The sequence below is a fragment of the Scyliorhinus canicula genome, chromosome 12 (assembly GCF_902713615.1).
Source record: "Scyliorhinus canicula chromosome 12, sScyCan1.1, whole genome shotgun sequence".
In the NCBI taxonomy this organism is placed as follows: domain Eukaryota; kingdom Metazoa; phylum Chordata; class Chondrichthyes; order Carcharhiniformes; family Scyliorhinidae; genus Scyliorhinus; species Scyliorhinus canicula.
In genome coordinates this window covers 101262060-101282561 of record NC_052157.1, presented here as the reverse complement: position 1 = coordinate 101282561, position 20502 = coordinate 101262060, and the positions used below count along the sequence as shown (strand labels likewise).

Below are 20502 nucleotides of genomic sequence, written 5' to 3'. Positions count from 1 at the left end.
GGTTTGTTTTGACTAGGAAGGGACAAGGCACCTCCAATGTTGAAAAGAAATAAAGAACAATGATGAAGTAATGACAAAGCTTATGGTTCAAAACACTAAAGATTTCAGGAGCAAGATACAACAGAGAACACAACTGGAGAAGAAAAAGTTAGTGTGAAAAGGGTGAAGAGTCTTGACTTTAATTTCATGAAGACTCGGAGAGAATGAGCTCGTAGGATAGTGTGTTTGAAGTTTAAAATGGATGAGACGTTCAGTGAAGCACTTTGCATTGTATTAACAAAAGAGGAAGAAAAGAATGATGATAATATAAGAAAGGTTGAAGACTAGAGGGATTGGCTGTTTGGCACAAATTCAATGACAAAGAGGTTTTTTTCTGGTCTTTTAATTCACCTTTTGCTCTTTGTGCATTATGTTTTATAATGAAGATGACAATAGCAATGTGAGCTTGATGAGTTTTTCACACTGTATGGTGACCCGTTAACTATTGTTAGTTAGCCAGCTAAACTAATCTCTAACAGGTGAAGTTAGTGGAGTGATAAAGTGAAAGGCAGCATTCACAGGCTTCGTACCTTTCAAGAGGTCTAGAAGTTGAGATTTAACAATAGGAACAGGTACAGTTAAGATATTAGAGACAAAAGCACAAAACATAAAATAACAGATTAAATATTTCAAAAGATCATGGACGCAATTTACTGGCTGCGCCCCACCGGAATAGGGACGGGACGCAGCCAGTAGATCCCGGGAGAGGTCTCGCCCGGGATTCCCAACAGTCATTATGCCTCACGAGGTCTAATGAGATCTTGCGAGACGTTGTGATCTGGATCCCGCCCACAATGGTTAAACGAGCTTAAAAGTTCACTTAGCTATGTTGCTGCTGGATTGAATGGACACCTGGAATCTATCAGCCTTGCCGAGGAAACCTCAGCCAGGCGCCCTTTAGCACTGGCCCCCACAAACGGGGACACGTTAATATTTAACCCATTTCCTATGGAAAGGATTAGAACAAATTCTTACTCTTGCCTTCATTAGGAATCTGTTATTTGTAACATTCCACCTGATTTTTTAACCTGCATACTTTTGCCCAAGGTCAATGAAATCTATCACCTCTACAGGCCTCAAGGCAGCATTTCACTGTCGTTCACCACTTGCATGGCTGGTCTTTTGCCACCATGGCACATCAAGTGGCCAGTTGAAGCTGTGCAAGGAGGCCCCAGTATGACTTTCAGAACTGATAACAGGGTGGGGGCAGAAGAGGCAGTAGGCAGGGGGGCAAGGAGGAGAGGGCAGAGAGAAGGGAGAAACATTTACTCTCCTTGGGTCTGCTCTGACTCCCATCTTGTCTCTTTAAAAGGCTGACCATGCCAGGACATTGCAAATTTGATGTTGTAGTGCTGTAATGGAATCCATTAAAGTTATCACCCCAATCCCTTTCCCCTACAATCCGCATCATTCCTGAAAATGTTATAACCAGGAACAGTAATTTCCCAGACCTGTTAAACCTAAACCATCGCTCAATAATAATTGATTCCCCAATGGTTAACGATGCTTCAAACTTTCCAACTGGTTTCAATGGTATCACCCAGTACCATGACTTATCAATGGGATATTGTAGTGCAGCTTTTGTTCAACTAGCACTATCGCCTGCCTACTTTAAAAAAAGTATATTTATTCGGATTTTCACTTTTACAAATATCGCAATAAAAGTACAGAATAATTACATCGCAGTAAGCAAGAAAAAAATGGCTCAACATACATGAATATAAAGGGGACAAGAGATTATAACTGGCTAATTACAAACATTACAGAATCACAGAATACTACAGTGCAGAAGAGGCCCTTCGGCTTATCGAGTCTGCACCGATGCATGAAAGGCCTTGACCTGCCCACCTAATCCCACTTGCCAGCACTTGGCCCATAGCTTTGAATGTTATGAAGTGCCAAGTACTCGTTCAGGTACTTTTTAAAGGATGTGAGGCATTCTACCTTTAGCACCCTCCCAGGCAATGCATTCCAGACCGTAGCCACCTTCTGGGTAAAAATGTTTTTCCTCAAATGCCCCTAAAGCTCCCACCCCACACTTCGAACTTCTGTCCCCTCGTAACTGACCCTTCAACTAAGGGGAACAGCTGCTCCCTATCCACCCTGTCCATGCCCCTCAATCTTGTACTCTTCAATCAGATCACCCCTCAGTCTTCTCTGCTCCAAAGAAAGCAACCCAAGCCTATCCAACCTCTCTTTATAACTTAAATGTTCCGTCCCAGGATACATAGCTAGATGCCTCAATAAGCAATAACAAAGACCAAGGATGAAGCCATGAAAACATGGTCGATCACACAAACCCGCCTCCCATCCACTGATGCTATCTACACCTTCCACTGCCTTGGGAAAGCGGGCAACATAATCAAAGACCCTTCTCCCCCGGGTTATTCTATCTTCCAACTTCTTCCATCGGGCAGGAGATACAAAAGTCTGAAGTTCAAAAGCAGCTTCTTCCCCGCTGTTACCAGACTCCTGAATGACCCTCTTATGGACTGAACTAATCTCTTCACACATATTCTCCACTGAGTAGTACTACACTCCATATGCTTCACCCGATGTCTATGGCTATGTATTTATATTGTGTATTTATGCATGTGCTGTGTTTTTCATGTATGGAACGATCTGTCTGGACTGTGCACAGGGCAATACTTTTCACTATGCCTCGGTACACGTGACAATAAATCAAATGCAATTCAATTCTTCTTGCAATTACCACGGGAGTGCAGGATAAATTTTCTACGCCATGTTCAGGCGCACACCCCAACATATATCTCCCTCAACTCTAGCAGTAGCAAAGGCATCAATGACACACCACAGCCTCCTCCCCTTAGATACCAGACCAGTCTGCACCCATGCAAGAACCTATCACCGATTCTTTATTTCCATGCTCACAAAAGAAAATACATGAAAACCCAAGTTTTGAAGACATAGGAGCAGAATTAGGCCACTCGGCCCATCGAGTCTGCTCCGCCATTCAATCATGGCTGATATTTTTCTCATCCTCATTCTCCTGCCTTCTCCCCATAACCCTGGATTCCCTTATTGATCAAAAACCTATTCACTGCTGTTTTAAAGACACTCCAGTGATTTGGCCTCCACAGCCTTCTGTGGCAGAGTTCCACAGATTCACCACTCTCTGGCTGAAGAAATTAGTCTTATAGTCTAACAATTGGCCACCTTGAGAGGGTGGGGCATTCCCCTGAGCCACCGGACTAGGATTCGACACAGCACCTGACTCTTCAGGACGAAGAGAGAGGGAGAAAGAAAAAACCCTAACAGAAGAATGCCCAAAATTATCGAAAGGTATCAACCATCCCACAGCATTGTCCGCCATTACTGGAAGGATATCAAGAACAATCTCTCTCTTCATACAGATCAGCCAAGGATTAATCAAATCCATCTCAGCAAGCACCACCAATCATATCCTCCCATTCTAATAGTTCTTTAAAAAAAAAGACCCAGAGAGAAAACTTCAACCTCAAGGAAAAATCAGAAGAAACCCAGTCCTCCCATGGATACATAATCTTCCAAGGCTATCAAAGACGAAAGACTCGGATTCCTAAATTCAAAATAACAAAGAAACCAGGATAACGCCCTCGTACTCACATCTCACACATTCGTGCAAGAGAAAAGACAACAATAAATAATCAACAGCATAATCACAAGGGATTCTCTAAGAATTGCAGCTTAATGACACCATCTATGTTGCTCGAGAAGGCCGATGGCAAGATAGGATCAGTAAACACGCCTCAGAATCTCTCAATGATTCCAACGGACGAAGCGCCTTCACTCCCGCCATGCTGCCGTTCTGCGTCCACATCAGGATTACTAAAGACTGGCAGACATTTTTCAAACCTCCCACCTTTTGCAAAGGACTGGGCTCATGGACACACCTTGCCTGGCCCCTACCTCCCAAGCCTGAATCGCTAACTAGATGCAGCAGGATCGCAAAGTCTTGAAGGCAGGCCCTTACCAGCACACAGCACCAGCAAGGTGAAAGCCTGCTCACCAGCAACAACGCCACTGCAAGCTGGGCCTCACTCCAACCCACTCGAGAGTCAAGCGAGTATTTTCTACAATTCATAGAATCACTCGAGTGCAGAAGGATATTCTGCCCCTCGAGTCTGCATTGACCCTCTGAAACAACACCCTGTCTAGGCCCACACCCCCACCCAATTCTGTAACCCAGTAACCCCAGCTAACCTTTTGGACGCAAAGGGGCAATTTAGCATGGCCAATCCACCTAACCTGCACAGCTTTGGAGAGGGGAAACCAGAGCACCCAGAGGAAACTTACGCCGCCACAAGGAGAACGCACCAATATCACGCCTTCACCCAAGGCTGGATTTGAACCTGGGTGCATGGTCCTGTGAGGCAGCAGTACTAACCATTGTGTCGCCATCTCGGTTCCTCTTCGCAAAACACCAATCAGGATCCTCCAGGGACATAGCGCAAGACATATATCCCAAAAGACAAATATGGAATGCGCACCAGGATAAGATACAGGATTACAAAAAGAACAGAGCCAGAGCTCACGAAAAAAGCGCCGCTCCTGTGCTCACATCACATGACTCCTGCCAACTAATATCTTTTATCAGACATGTCAACTTGCTAAAGTGCAAGAAAATTCAGAGACCTTTAATTTACTGAAATACACTTTCCACATAAAACATGGCAAAATGCACAGAACACAAAAGTTATACTGTTTTTTGATTTAAAGAGGGGCTGACCCAGTACAAGGCACTTGAGGTTTCAATATGCTGGACTCAAATGTGCAAACCAAAATGGAGTAAAACTTGGGCTGGGCCATTCATTTGTTACTCCTGTTGACCAAATGTTGCTAATTGCAGACAGACTTTTCACTTTTACAGCACTACATAAAATCAACCAAACCGCCTGGGTTCCGATTCTGCAGAAACAAATCACATGTTAGATGGCACAGGCTGAGTAAGCAAAAATCACTCCATCACCTGATTTATCCAATGGTGTGGTAATGTTACATCATTAGCCCACATCTTGAAAAATACCCTTATGCAGCACTAGTTTCAAACTAATCATCTGCAGCACAAGATTCTAGCCTCACATACCCTGCTCCTAGTAACTGAAAATATAAGAACACATAATACCTTAAAAATTTTTTTTAGAGTACAGTAGCCATCTAGGATGGCCACTTTCAGTGTATAAATTGGACACTTGCAGAGCCTACAGGGAAAAATGGACAATACTAAGCACCAAGCAGGCAGAGCCTGAATGTATATTTGGAAGGCAGTTTGCAGACGGAATTGAAACTCTGGTCGATTTACATATTGACGGCCCATCTCCGGGGAACAAAGGGCTAATGCTCAGGTAGCCGATACTGTTCCAGACAGACCGGAGCCACTACCCCACCCAGAAGACACAAACAAAGCACGGCCAATGGCCACCTAGGACACACCCAGCCATCAAGGCACCCACCCCTTTATTGGTTTAGATCGATGACAATGATCAAGAAGTTAGGGGCCTCACGGTAGCATGTTGGTTAGCATCAATGCTTCACAGCTCCAGGGTCCCAGGTTCGATTCCCGGCTGGGTCACTGTCTGTGTGGAGTCTGCACGTCCTCCCTGTGTGTGCATGGGTTTCCTCCGGGTGCTCCGGTTTCCTCCGGGTGCTCCGGTTTCCTCCCACAGTCCAAAAGATGTGCGGGTTAGGTGGATTGGCCATGATAAATTGCCCGTAGTGTAAGGTTAATGGGGGGATTGTTGGGTTACGGGTATACGGGTTACGTGGGTTCAAGTAGGGTGATCATTGCTCGGCACAACATCGAGGGCCGAAGGGCCTGTTCTGTGCTGTACTGTTCTATGTTCTAAGTTGCCCAATTAATTGGGGCCAAGTTTAAGGCCCACCGAAAAGCGCGCAAAGCCCCTCCAAGTATAAGAAGGAACCCCCACCAAAGGTTCAGCCTCTTGGATTCGGCTCTCAAGCGGAGCGACCCTTCCACCAGCACCACCAGAAGCAAGTAAGTTCAAGTTCAACGCTCGCTACCAGACGGGCGACCTTAGCTGTACTCTTGTTACCTCTTCGAACCCAACAGCCTTGGATCCGAACAACGGCCATTGTTCCTCTGACCTAAGTGGGCACCCGAAAGTAAGTAGAGGTGTTAGTGATAGATATAGTTTAGCCTGTAGTGTCATTGTGCATGAGTAGATCTTACTGTGTGTAAATAAAGTAGTATTGACTTTGAACTAACTAACTGGTGCATTGGCTCTTTGATCGGTATTCGGGTTGAACCTTGTGGCGGTATCGAGAGATACCTGGCGACTCTGAAAGTATACTCATAATTAGGATTAAGAAAGGCGACCTTATTAACCACCAAATTTATGGCAGGTAAACTGAGCAACAGTACCCAATTAATATTTTGTTTTCAACTAAGGGGCTGGTTTAGCACAGTGAGCTAAATAGCTGGCTTGCAATGCAGAACAATGCCAGCAGTGCAGGATCAATTCCCGTACTGGCCTCCCCGAACAGGCGCCAGAATGTGGCGACTAGGGGCTTTTCACAGTAACTTCATTGAAGCCTACTTGTGACAAGCAGCGATTATTATTATTATTAATTTAGCATAGCCAATCCACCTAACCTGCACATCTTTGTGTTGTGGGGGTAAAACCCAGGCAGACACGGGGAGAATGTGCAAACTCCACTCAGTGACCCAGGGCCGTGATTGAACCCGGCTCCTCAGCGCTGCAGGCAGCAATGCTAACTGTGCCACATGCCGCCCGGATAAGGGGCCTATTCCTAACAGAGTCTGTCAAAGGAAATATAAATTTCAGGTATGTTTATCTGTTATAACAACAATAACACATTCCTGGACTAGGTAGAAAGGCCTTTACTAGTGGTAGGAGTTCAAATTCCCCAACGATTTCAGGGCAATTTAAATTCAGTTTATTCAGAATTCTGTGCGGACCTGCACATCCTCCTCGTGTGTGCGTGGGTTTCCTCCGGGTGCTCTGGTTTCCTCCCACAGTCCAAAGATGTGCAGGTTAGGTGGATTGGCCGTGATAAATTGCCCTTAGTGTCCAAAATTGCCCTTAGTGTTGGGTGGGGTTACTGGGTTATGGGGATAGGGTGGAGGTGTTAACCTTGGGTAGGGTGCTCTTTCCAGGAGCCGGTTCAGACTCGATGGGCCGAATGGCCTCCTTCTGCACTGTAAATTCTACATATCTATCTATGTAATATGATAGCATCAACATGGTGCCAGTGGCATAATAACTCATCATGTTCACTAATGCCTTTTGGGGAAGGAAATCTGTGGAGCTTAAGCAATCTAGCCTATTTGTGACTCCAGACTCAAAGGCATGTGTTAAAAGTCAACAAAACCTCTGAAACAGCTGAGTAATCTACTCAGCTAACAAGTGGTAGCTCACTACCACCACGCCATGGATAATTAGGAATGTACACTAAATGCTGGCCTTTCTGGCAAAAGCTTAAATGCAATAAGAATTTTTTATGAAGACAATGAAAGGAACGCTTGTCATGTGAGTACCTTTAAGAAATGGGTGCTTATCAGTGATGTCAGAGTGTGGGTGGAGCTGGGCTGTCTGTCAGCTTTTTACTTTCATGTTAGGCTGTTTGCTGCAGGGTGTGTTTTAGTTTCGTTTTCAGTGTTGGAGCTGAAGCCAGACAGAGCGGGTGTGCTGTTGATCTCTCTGCCATGAAAAGACTATCTCTTGATCATTTGATGAATTCAGAATTATAAATGTCCTCAGTAGTGAATGTAAATCTAACGTGCTTCTATTAAAAGGTGTTTATTTTCTCTTCTGGATGTTGTTTGGGAAGTTATTAAGGATTACTTAGTGCTGTATTCTTTGGGGGTTATATTTGAATTGAAGGTTGCTAAGATGTCCGCTGTATGTTTTAAAAATGTTAACTTGAGTTCATAGCATAAACATTATTTTGCTTTAAAAAATAATTTTCCATTTCTGATGTACCACCTGTGCTCCCCATATCACAATCTATTAAAAGTTGTGGGTCAGGTGAACTCATGATACACTTTGGGGTTCTCTAAAATCTGGCCCATAACATACTGCACAGTAAACAAATGTTCATCTTGAATTGAGAAGCCCAAATTGATGCTCATTTCACAAAATAATTTTAATAGAAAAAAACTTAAGTAAATCTAATTGTCAGCATTTATTCAATGGTATTTAAAATCAAGCACTTGACAAACCCCCACTTCAAATAGTTATTGTTGCATTCGTTTACAAGGGGCATAAAAGATCCATCTGCAAATATTGATTCACCCATATAATAGACTACCGTTTTTATCTCGTACCATTTTATTGAAAATGCTGGTTTTACAGAATAAAGGTGATTGAGTTATGAGCTGACAGTTAGTTCTGGCTGCTCCCCTCAACAATGTGAATCACTGGAACAATCTCTGCCCTGACCAATAAGTTATGGAGGAAAGCAGAGGGAGCGGACTTTTAAGGAGCACCATCGGGGTTAACAGGAGTAAGTCCCTGGAATAGATTTTCTCGGAGTATGGCAGATCTCGGAAGTGAGTGTGTTTAAAAACATTGACGGGGATAAATTGGCCAATTATAATCTAGCTGTGGAAACACGAGGCTGGGAAATTAACGGGTCTCCAACTCCCACTGAACAAAGAGGAAGTACCTGGTCCTGAGAGGAAGAGGTTGGATCTCAGGACAAGACTCAATGTCACTTGTTTTAGGGGCTGCGTCCTCTGTAACTGCTGCCTTCTCACCTGGGAATAGTCGTTACTCTCGAGAGCCAGAGTCCCCGCCGTCCATCCTGTCTTTTTATTGGTGTGGTCCACCCGGATCTGTCACCCGTTGAGGGATTTTCCGTTAGTCATCTCCAGGGTATCCGCATAGAATCATAGAATTTACAGTGCAGAAGGAGGCCATTTGGCCTAGCGAGTCTGCATCGGCCCTTGGAAAGAGCACCCCACTTAAGCCCACACCTCCACCCCATCCCCGCAACCTCACCTAACCTTTTGGACACGAAGGGTCAATTTATCATGGCCAATCCACGTAACCTGCACATCTTTGGACTGTAGGAGGAAACTGGAGCACCCGGAGGAAACCCACGCAGACAGGGGGAGAACATGCAAACTCCACACAGGAAGCGACCCAAGGCCGGAATTGAACCCGGGATCCAGGAGTTGTGAGGCAGCAGTGCTAACCACTGCACCACCGTCCCGCCCCCGCATCCTCGAGGTTTTCGGAAATGACGATGCTGAGACTGTGGGACGCCGCAGCTACAGCTCTTGGCAATACGTCTATTCCGGAAGCCAGGCAGGCAGCATCCACAGAAGATGCAGCTCCTGCAACAATTGACACTGAGTCTTGTTCTGAGATCCAACCTCCTCCCTCTCAATTACAGGTACGTCTTCTTCCGGGGGGGGGGGGGGGGGGGGAAGAGAGAGAGAGAGAGAGACCCTTTAATTTCCACGCTTCGTGTTTCCACAGCTAGATCATAATTGGCCAATTTGTCCCCGTCCACGTACCAGAGTGAAAGGCTGGCGGCTGATGATCCATTCAGGGTGAAAAATACTGGTTTCAAGGAAAATCTTTGTTTACTCAGCCCAGAATAAACTCAGCCCTGACATATACCGCAAAAACAGGATTTGCTGATACAGGAAGTATTGACTATTTTCCAGTGAGCACTGGCCATTTTCTTTCTTCTCACTTACCAATCTCTTCTTTACAATTATCTATTTCCAGTTGTAGCGTTTCTTCAATGTTCTCCTTCAGACACTGTTCTGCTTGAATCTGCTCCTTCAGGAAAAATATTTCTGCCTTTAGTTTCTCCTCGAGGTGATCAGCTGCTGTCCGAACACTGATTATATTTTCACGATACTTCTGCACTAATTCATGCAGTTCCTGAAATAAAGTGGCAAATACCATTTAAGCAGTACATCCCTCGTTGACAGATCCCATCAGCAAAGTACAAGTGGCTGAGAAGGCAGTCAGCTGACCTATTACCAGTAACATCCCCCCCCCCCCCAACTCAAAGACAGCGGCCATGATCACATAGCAAGCATCTTGAAGACAACTTTACCTCCTTTCACCTGCTGTTGCTCCACAGCAGCACATTAAAGCCGGGAAACTTGGATAACTGAAAGAATTTAAACCAATTCCCGTCAATATTCCCCACCCTTAAAGAGGACACAAGAAGTTATTTTACCTTAAGATAATTGATAAAAGAATCAAAGGGGAGATGAGCACAACTTTTATTAAGATAGGGAGTTGGGATGCCTCCCAGGTAGGTGGAAGCAAATTCAATAGCAGTTTTCAATCAAAACTACAGAATTTTCAGTAAAAAAAACTAGAGCTATGGGGAAAGAGCATGGGACCAGGTCTAATTGAATAGCTCTCTCAAAGAGCCAGCACAGGAATGAGGGGCTGAATGGTCTCATTTTGAGCTCAATAATCCCCTTAAAAAGGTCAACACTTTAAAAAAAAAAATCAAGTCATTAAGAAGCATTTTCATACTGTGCCTCGATATGTACCCAGTGCTACTGACAGAACTTTACGAGCATCCACAATGGCAGCTCAGTTACAGAGCAGAGTGGACAAAAGCAACAAACACTACAGGTTAAACAAGGGCTGGTTTAGCTCACTGAGCTAAATTGCTGGCTTTTAAAGCAGACCAAGCAGGCCAGCAGCACGGTTCGATTCCTGTACCAGCCTCCCCGGACAGGCGCCGGAATGTGGCGACTAGGGGCTTTTCACAGTAACTTCATAGAAGCCTACTTGTGACAATAAGCGATTTTTATTTTTTCATTTCAACAGGAGGAACACCGCACCCCATCTTAAAACTGTCAGCGTTCGGGGAAAGGGGAATGCCAGAAAGAAACAAACAAGTAGCCACTGCAGAGTGTCATCCTGGTGAGGAGCCAGCAAAGTTTGTGCAGGCCTTGTACCTGGCAGCTGACCAAATGGGCAATCATGCGCTAAAAGGTCACTCCTCCTCATTTTCTGTTCCACATGGAAGTAGAACAATTTCCTGCACCAATTGCATCAGCTTGTTTTACAAGCCACCAGTGATATCACAACCTTCAAAGATTACATGAGATAAAATGGAAATTTCCTTAGAATTGCGCAAAAAAGTAAAATCTCAGGTGGTTGCACCATAAATATTGGTACGGGCGGCACAGTAGTTAGCTTGTTCCTTCACAGCGTCAAGGTCGGATTCCAAGCTTGGGTCACTGTCTGTGTGGAGTCTGCACGGTCTCCCCGTGTCTGAATGGGTTTCCTCCGGGTGCTCTGGTTTCCTCCAACAAGTCCTGAAAGGCTTGCTGTTAGGTAATTTGGACATTCTGAATTCTCCCACTGTGTACCCGAACCGGCGCTGGAATGTGGCGACTGGGGGTTTTCCTACAGTAACTTCATTGCAGTGTTAATGTAAGCCTACTTGTTACAATAAAGATTATTAAAAAGGTGGTAAAGCTGTGCCATGCCATCATTAACCTGCCAGCGCCCCCCACCTTGATGTGTGCAATTGAGAATTGTACATTTTCAGTTGGATTTTAACTCCTACAATGAACTTACGGGCTGGATTCAAATCTGCCAAGCTTTGAGAACCTCAAACTTTCACAATAGTGACCACAAATCTTCTCCCAACTAGAGCACTTAGCAACAAGTGACTGAAGCTGACAATACACTAAATGGATTGGACAGCTGGAATAAATGCCCTTCAAATGATGTCTTGCAACCTGGCATTCCTGCTAAACCAATTTTCCCCAGAACTAAGTAGTCATGTCTCACTTTCATAACTATCGCAAATTAGTCAATTGGCTGACTCTTGTGATTTACAGATTAATTTACCTCCACAGTGTCTGGTGGAATGAAGCTCCCTTCCTGAAGAACAGACGAGTGTAGGCTGTGCTTGCCCTGAAGACTCTCATTTTCCTTCTGCAGCCTCATCAGTTCCTCAGATACTTGTTCCCGTGAGCACATCAGCACCGCCTTGAGGAAAGACAAGTCCAAAGATGTGCAGGTTAGATGGATTGGCCAGGCTAAAAATTGTCCCTTAGTGTCCAAAGATGTGCAATTTAGGTGGTTAGGGGGCTCGGATAGGAAGTGGGCCGAGGTAGTGTGCCCTTTCAGAGGGTTGGTGCAGACCCGATGGGCTAAATGACCTCCTTCAGCACTGCAGAGATTCTACGACAAAATTAGTAGAATCACTTCCTGATCACCAGTTTAAAGCCCAGTAAAACCAGAGAAGCTAACTTTTAAACAAACCAAATTGTTTAATCTGTTTTAACCTCCTCTCACACATCTCCCCACCACCTGTTCCTCAGCTACAGAACATGAACCAAGTTTACATGCAGCAAAAAGTAAAAATGTGCACAAATGCCTCTCTTTAAATAAAGGACACAGGTTCAAAGTTAAGGATGTCCTGAAGTTATTGAATATTTGATGTTAGTGGTACCCAACATTGGACAATCATACATAGACATAGAACAGTACAGCACAGAACAGGCCCTTCGGCCCTCAATGTTGTGCCGAGCCATGATCACCCTACTCAAACCCACGTATCCACCCTTTCCCCGTAACCCGGGGCAGCAGGGTAGCAGGGGCAGCAGGGTAGCATGGTGGTTAGCATAAATGCTTCACAGCTCCAGGGTCCCAGGTTTGATTACCGGCTGGGTCACTGTCTGTGTGGAGTCTGCACGTCCTCCCCCTGTGTGCATGGGTTTCCTCCGGGTGCTCCGGTTTCCTCCCACAGTCCAAAGATGTGCGGGTTAGGTGGATTGGCCATGCTAAATTGCCCATAGTGTCCTAATAAAAAGTAAGGTTAAGGGGGGGGTTGTTGGGTTGCGGGTATAGGGTGGATACGTGGGTTTGAGTAGGGTGATCATGGCTCGGCGCAACATTGAGGGCCGAAGGGCCTGTTCTGTGCTGTACTGTTCTATGTTCTATGTAACCCAACAACACCCCCCTTAACCTTACTTTCATTAGGACGCTACGGGCAATTTAGCATGGCCAATCCACCTAACCCGCACATCTTTGGACTGTGGGAGGAAACCGGAGCACCCGGAGGAAACCCACGCACACAGGGGGAGGACGTGCAGACTCCACACAGACAGTGACCCAGCCGGGAATCGAACCTGGGACCCTGGAGCTGTGAAGCATTTATGCTAACCACCATGCTACCCTGCTGCCCCGCCTTAAATTCAACATTCAACTTAAATATTTAAGTATAGATGATAGATTAACACAAGCAAGATACCGGATGTAAATAACTCAAAGAACATATGAAATAGCAGTAGAAGGTAAAAACGTACAATGTTAGGCTGCATCACTGATCTACAAAACTGCTGAGTTAAATGTTAAAATAGAACTACTGGATTTGGAAAAAAAATCATGCCTGTTTGTAACACCATTTTTCCATCTTCCTGCATTGTACTGAATTAACTTGCTTCGAATTTAGCGTAACATAATTAGGTGATGCCCTCCCACGTCCAATAGTTGTGATTCTTTAAATTAGAATAGAAGTACCTTTCCAGCTAATTTTCAGAATTACAAACTAAATCCAAAATTCTACTCAATACTGGAACAATTAATCGCAGTGAAATTCCCATTAGTCTCTGATTACATAACTCACTGCTTCAATACAGTATTTATAGCTAAAACATACATATTTGTCTCTCAAAGAACAAAGAAAATTACAGCACAGGAACAGGCCCTTCGGCCCTCCCAGCCTGCGCCTATCCAGATCCTTTATCTAAACCTGTTGTCTATTTTCCAAGGTCTACTTCTCTGTTCCCCACCCGTTCATATATCAGTCCAGATGCATCTTAAATGATGCTATCATGCCCGCCTCTACCACCTCCGCTGGTAAAGCATTCCAGGCACCCACCACCCTCTGCGTAAAAATCTTTCCACGCACATCTCCCTTAAACTTTCCCCCTCTCACCTTGAAATCGTGACCCCTTGTAATTGACACCCCCACTCTTGGAAAAAGCTTGTTGCTATCCACCCTGTCCATAACTCAATTTTGTAGACCTCAATCAGGTCTCCCCTCAACCTCCGTCTTTCCAATGAAAACAATCCTACTCAACCTTTCTTCATAGCCAGCACCCTCCATACCAGGCAACATCCCGGTGAACCTCCTCTGCACCCTCTCTAAAGCATCCACATCCTTCTGGTAATGTGGCGACCAGAACTGCACGCAGTATTCCAAATGTGGCCTAACCAAAGTCCGATACAACTGTAACATGACCTGCCGACTCTTGTACTCAATACCCCATCCGATGAAGGCAAGCATGCTGTATGCCTTCTTGACCACTCTATCGACCTGCGTTGCCACCTTCAGGGTACAATGGACCTGAACTCCCAGATCTCTCTGTACATCAATTTTCCCCAGGACTCTTCCATTGACCTTATATGGAGAACCGGCGTTGGACTGGGGTGAGCACAGTAAGAAATTTGATTACCTGCAAATGCTCGCATTCCAAGCATTGTCCGGCATCTCTGACTTTGTCTATATAAATGTTTCTGGATCATGCCTCTCCATTCACCTGAGGAAGGAGCTGCGCTCCGAAAGCTTGTGTTTGAAACAAACCTGTTGGACTTTAACCTGGTGTTGTAAAACTTCTAGTCTATAGTCTGCTCTTGAGTTAGATCTTCCAAAATGCATCACCTCGCATTTGCCTGGATTGAACTCCATCTGCTATTTCTCTGCCCAACTCTCCAATCTATCTATATATTGAGGGCAGCACGGTAGCATGGTGGTTAGCATAAATGCTTCACAGCTCCAGGGTCCCAGGTTCGATTCCCGGCTGGGTCACTGTCTGTGCGGAGTCTGCACGTCCTCCCCGTGTGTGCGTGGGTTTCCTCCGGGTGCTCCGGTTTCCTCCCACAGTCCAAAGATGTGCGGGTTAGGTGGATTGGCCATGCTAAATTGCCCGTAGTGTCCTAAAAAGTAAGGTTAAGGGGTGGGGGGTTGTTGGGCTACGGGTATAGGGTGGATACGTGGGTTTGAGTAGGGTGATCATGGCTCGGCACAACATCGAGGGCAGAAGGGCCTGTTCTGTGCTGTACTGTTCTATGTTCTATATTTTGCTGTATTCTCTGACAGTCCGCCTCGCTATCTGCAACTCCACCAATCTTAGTATCATCTGCAAACTTGCTCATCAGACCACTTCTACCTTCGTCCAGATCATTTATGTATATCACAAACAACAGTGGTCTGAGCACGGATCCCTGTGGAACCCACTAGTCACCTTTCTCCATTTTGAGACACTCCCTTCCACCACTACTCTCTGTCTCCTGTTGCCCAGCCAGTTCTTTATCCATCCAGCTAGTACACCCTGAACCCCATACGACTTCACTTTTTCCATCAACCTGCCATGGGAAACTTTATCAAATGCCTTACTGAAGTCCATGTATATAACATCTACAGCCCTTCCCTCTTCAATTAACTTTGTCACTTTCTCAAAGAATTCTATTAGGTTTGTAAGACATGACCTTCCCTGCACAAAACCATGCTGCCTATCACTGATAAGTCTATTTTCTTCCAAATGCGAATAGATCCTATCCCTCAGTATCTTCTCCAACAGTTTGCCTACCACTGACGTCAAGCTCACAGGTCTATAATTTCCTGGATTATCCCTGCTACCCTTCTTAAACAAAGGGACAACATTAGCAATTCTCCAGTCCTCCGGGACCTCACCTGTGCCCAAGGATGCTGCAAAGATATCTGTTAAGGTTCCAGCTAGTTCGTCCCTCGCTTCCCTCAGTAACCTGGGATAGATCCCATCCAGTCCTGGGGACTTGTCCACCTTAATGCCTTTTAGAATACCCAAAACCTCCCCCTTCCTTATGCCGACATGACCTAGAGTATTTAAACATCCATCCCTAGCCTCAACATCCATCATGGCAGCACGGTAGCATTGTGGATAGCACAAATGCTTCACAGCTCCAGGGTCCCAGGTTCGATTCCAGGCTTGGGTCACTGTCTGTGCGGAGTCTGCACATCCTCCCCGTGTGTGCGTGGGTTTCCTCCGGGTGCTCCGGTTTCCTCCCACAGTCCAAAGATGTGCAGGATTAGGTGGATTGGCCATGGTAAATTGCCCTTAGTGTCCAAAATTGCCCTTAGTGTTGGGTGGTGTTATTGGGTTATGGGGATAGGGAGGAGGTGTTGACCTCAGGTAGGGTGCTCATTCCAAGAGCCGGTGCAGTCTCGATGGGCCGAATGGCCTCCTTCTGCACTGTAAATTCTATGATAATCTATGTCCCTCTCCTTGGTGAATACCGATGCAAAGGATTCATTAAGAAGCTCACTCATTTCCTCTGACTCCACGCATAAATTCCCTCTTTTGTCTTTGAGTGGGCCAATCCTTTCTCTAGTTACCCTCTTGCTCCTTATATACGAATAAAAGGCTTTGGGATTTTCCTTAACCCTGTTAGCCAAAGATATTTCATGACCCCTTTTAGCCTCTTTATTGCGTGTTTGAGATTTGTCCTACTTTCCCGATATTCCTCCAAAGCTTCATCAGTTTTGAGTCGCCTCGATCTTGTGTGTGCTTCCTTTTTCATCTTAGCTAGTCTCACAATTCCACCCTTCATCCATGGTTCCCTAATCTTGCCATTTCTATCTCTCATTTTCACAGGAACATGTCTGTCCTGCACTCTAATCAACCTTTCCTTAAAAGACTCCCACATTTCAAATGTGGATTTACCCTTAAACAGCTGCTCCCAATCCACATTCCCGAGCTCCTGCCGAATTTTGTTATAGTTGGTCTTTCCCCAATTTAGCACTCTTCCTTTAGGACCACTCTCGTCTTTGTCCATGAGTATTCTAAAACTTATGGAATTGTGATCGCTATTCCCAAAGTAATCGCCGACTAAAACGTCAACCACCTGGCCGCGATCATTCCCAAATACCAGGTCCAGTATGGGTCCTTCCCGAGTTGGTCTATTTACATGCTGCTCTAAAAAACTCTCCTGGATGCTCCTTACAAATTCTGCTCCATCTACGCCTCCAACACTACATGAGTCCCATTCAATGTTGGGGAAGTTAAAATCTCCCATCACAACCACCCTATTGATCCTACATTGTTCTATAATCAGTCTACATATTTGTACCTCTACTGCACGCTCGCTTTTGGGAGGCCTATAGTAAAGTCCCAACAATGTTACTGCACCCTTCCTATTTCTTAGCTCTATCCATATTGCCTCAGTGTTCGAATCCTCCATCGTGCCCTCCTTAATCACAGCTGTGATATCATCTCTGACCAGTAATGCAACTCCTCCACCCCTTTTACCTCCCTCTCTATCCCTCCTGAAGCATCTATACCCTGGGATATTTAGTTGCCAGTCTTGCCCATCCCTCAACCAAGTCTCAGTAATACCAATAACATCATATTCCCAGGTACTAATCTCGACGTAGTACGACATACCATTTGCTCCTGAGTGCTTCGCTTGGCTTGGGAGAACAACAGTTGCATGTTGCTGAGTAAGTCGTCCGCATCTTGTGCTCGCTGGACCAGTCTAGAGACCTGGGAGGATAAAAATATAAATCAGGAGGGGTGTAGGAGCAAGGTATACACTGTAATAAAACTGGCCATTAGTATTGCATCTAATCACAGGTTCCATCTGCTCTAATTACATTTCTGCAAGGAGAGGCTGCGGGGCCTTGCTCATCTCCCTCGAGAGACTGAGGCTTGGGTTCCTTGTCTTAACTAAGACACTCCGTCAGTACTGGCACTAAGGATGTCAGCCTGGAGATTGGGCTTTAGGACTGAAACTCGAATTTGAAATCTTCAGAAAGAGCACCGCAATGTTGAAAATAAATTTTTTTTAAAAATCTTTATTAGTGTCACAAGTAGGCTTAGATTACACTGCAATGAGGTTACTGTGCAAATCCCAAAGTCGCCACACTCCGGCATCTGTCCGGGTACACAGAGGCAGAATTCAGAATGTCCAATTCACCTAACAGCATGTCTTCGGGACTTATGGGAGGAAACCAGAGCACCTGAAGAAAACCCATGCAGACAGGGGGAGAATGTGAGACTCTGCGCAGACAGCGACCCAAGCCAGGAATCAAACCTGGGACCCTGGCGCTGTGAAGTAACAGTGCTAACCACTGTGCTACCATGCCATTGTTTGGATTAAAAATGTAGTGTTCAACATTGCAACAGCTTCTACGCTTCAAGGAGTGCTTCATTAGCTGTGGGGTGATTTAGGACATGCTGAGGTCATGAAATACACTTTATGAATACAGTCTTTATTTCTTTCTGTTCTGGTCAAGCATCGTTAACCATACTTGGCCTCTCTTCTTTTGAAAAATGGAACATTGTTAGGTAATCAAATAATTGAACTTAAAGAAACTTATTTATAAAGTGGATACAGAGAACACGTGTATTTATTCTTGTGGTAAGGAGCATAACTAGCGGCATCAACTGACGCAGTTACCAAGAAATTCGAGGGACTTCAGAAGAACCTTCCTCACCTAAGAGTGCTGCGAAAATGAAAGCTGCTAGCATAGGGAGTGGTTGCAGTGGAAAGTATCGATGCACTTAAGGAGCAGCTAGACAAGCATTTGAGGACAAAGGGAATAGAAAGTTACGATGATAGATTTAGATTAGGGATGACTGGAGGAGGCTCGTGTGCAGCACAAGCACCAGTCAGGGCTGGTTGGGCCGAATGGTCTGTTTCTGTGCTGCATAACCCTAAATAATCTGTAATTTGGGGAACATTTCCCTTTAATTTATTTCAGAAAACTTTTCAAATTTTCTTTAAAGAACAGTCTTGAGTTAATTACGTTTAATTAAATGTACACCTCATTTCATTGCCCTAGAAATTCAGAGTTTTATTTTATGAAATAGATGTATAGATTAAAGCTGCACAAGACCCAACCTAACCCAATCCCTGAATGGAGTCTCTAAGGTTTCTTAGGATATCTGATTTCTGTACTTCTCCATATTGTTTGGTTTACTAGTGGGTTGTTTCTGTTGCTGTAAACTAGCAAAAACATGCAACTAATGCACTGTTTTTGTTTTGGGGTAGTTGATAGTATTTTGGCAGTGTGTCAAAGAAACATTTGAAAATCACTGGTTTAGTATAAAACTGGAAGTAGTTATTGATATCGCTAATTATGTTTTTGCTAAGGTACAGATTATACTAATGGAATTTAAAAAAATATATAAATAACTTTGGGAATGACTCAACTCATGGTTGAAGGAATTTAATGAGTGGACGAAAGAACGAACTTACATAAAAGCAAAATACGGTGGATGCTAGGGATTAGAAATAATAATAGAATGTGCTGGAAAAGCTCAGCATTCATAGAATCCCTACAGTGCAGAATGAGGCCTATCGGCCCATCGTGTCTGCACTGACCCTCCAAAAGAGCACCCTACCATGGCCCACTCCCAGCCCTATCTCCATAACGCCACCTATCCTGCACATCTTTGGACTGTGGGAGGAAACCGGAGCTCCCAGGACAAATCCCACGCAGACACGGGGAGAACTCCACACAGTCATCCAAGGCCGGAATCGAACCTGGGTCCCTAGCGCTGAGGCAGCAGCGCTAACTATTGTGCCATCGTGCCATGTTGAAATCCTTGGCTGTTTTACCCTATTATTTCTACACTTCTCAGCAATCTCCTTTTCTATTTACCTCTGACTACTCTGTCTATAGTCCATTACCAGCTGTGCCATGGTCTCTCTTTACTCAAAAGTTAAAACCATATGGGCCTCCTTTATTTTTCCAGCATTTCAGCCAACCTGATAATGGTTTCTTTCATCACTATTGTGACCCCAACTCTTTTTCTATCCCCTTCTGTACCCTCTCAGTAAATCCTGTAACCAGGATATTCGAGTTGCCATGTTTCATTAACTATGATATCACACTTCCAAGTGTCTACTATGCCCTTGCTCATCTGACTTACTCACGAGACTCCCTGCACTGAAACATCCATCACTGAACAGCACCATTGCTATTTATTTTCTAGCCTTCTCTTGCTCTGCTTTCCACACTTGCTTACTAAGTTCTTGCCTTCTCTTTCCAACTTCTCTTCCTTCTGAATCTAAACTTTGCCCAACAGCACTAACAGTGTCCCACAACAATATTGGTCCAAGTCCTGTTGAGATACAGCCCATCCGACTTGTACTAGCCCCATCTTCCCCCAGAGCTAAACCTAATTTTCCAGGAAGCTCAAACCTGTACCCACTTACACCTGGCACTGGGAGTTATTCAGAGATTACTATCTTCGAGGTCCTGTCTTCAATACTTAAATTCCAATCCTTACAGTAGGTTTTGTGCTGTTATATTCATGTTGTTGTCACATATTACAAACTGAATTAGTCACTTCAATGCATCTTTGTAATTTATCTGGGGTCACTCTACACAGCTTCACAACAATGGGAGTTATGGTTGAGGGAATTTAATGAGTGGACGAAAGAACAAACTGACATAAAAGCAAAATACTGTGGATGCTGGCGATCCAAA

The 20502-nt window shown here is 44.8% G+C and overlaps 1 protein-coding gene across 1 annotated transcript in view; it reads right to left on the bottom strand.

Moving 5' to 3' along the window:
* The window catches only part of rabep1 (rabaptin, RAB GTPase binding effector protein 1), a gene marked incomplete at its 5' end in the record, with an annotated part of 132950 nt that overhangs the window by 47848 nt on the left and 64600 nt on the right, over nucleotides 1-20502 (bottom strand). The window contains 3 exons of the mRNA XM_038813590.1: nucleotides 9731-9920; nucleotides 11868-12008; nucleotides 17450-17548. Of these exons, the coding sequence (XP_038669518.1) occupies nucleotides 9731-9920; nucleotides 11868-12008; nucleotides 17450-17548 (430 nt within the window). The remainder of the gene's footprint in view (nucleotides 1-9730; nucleotides 9921-11867; nucleotides 12009-17449; nucleotides 17549-20502) is intronic.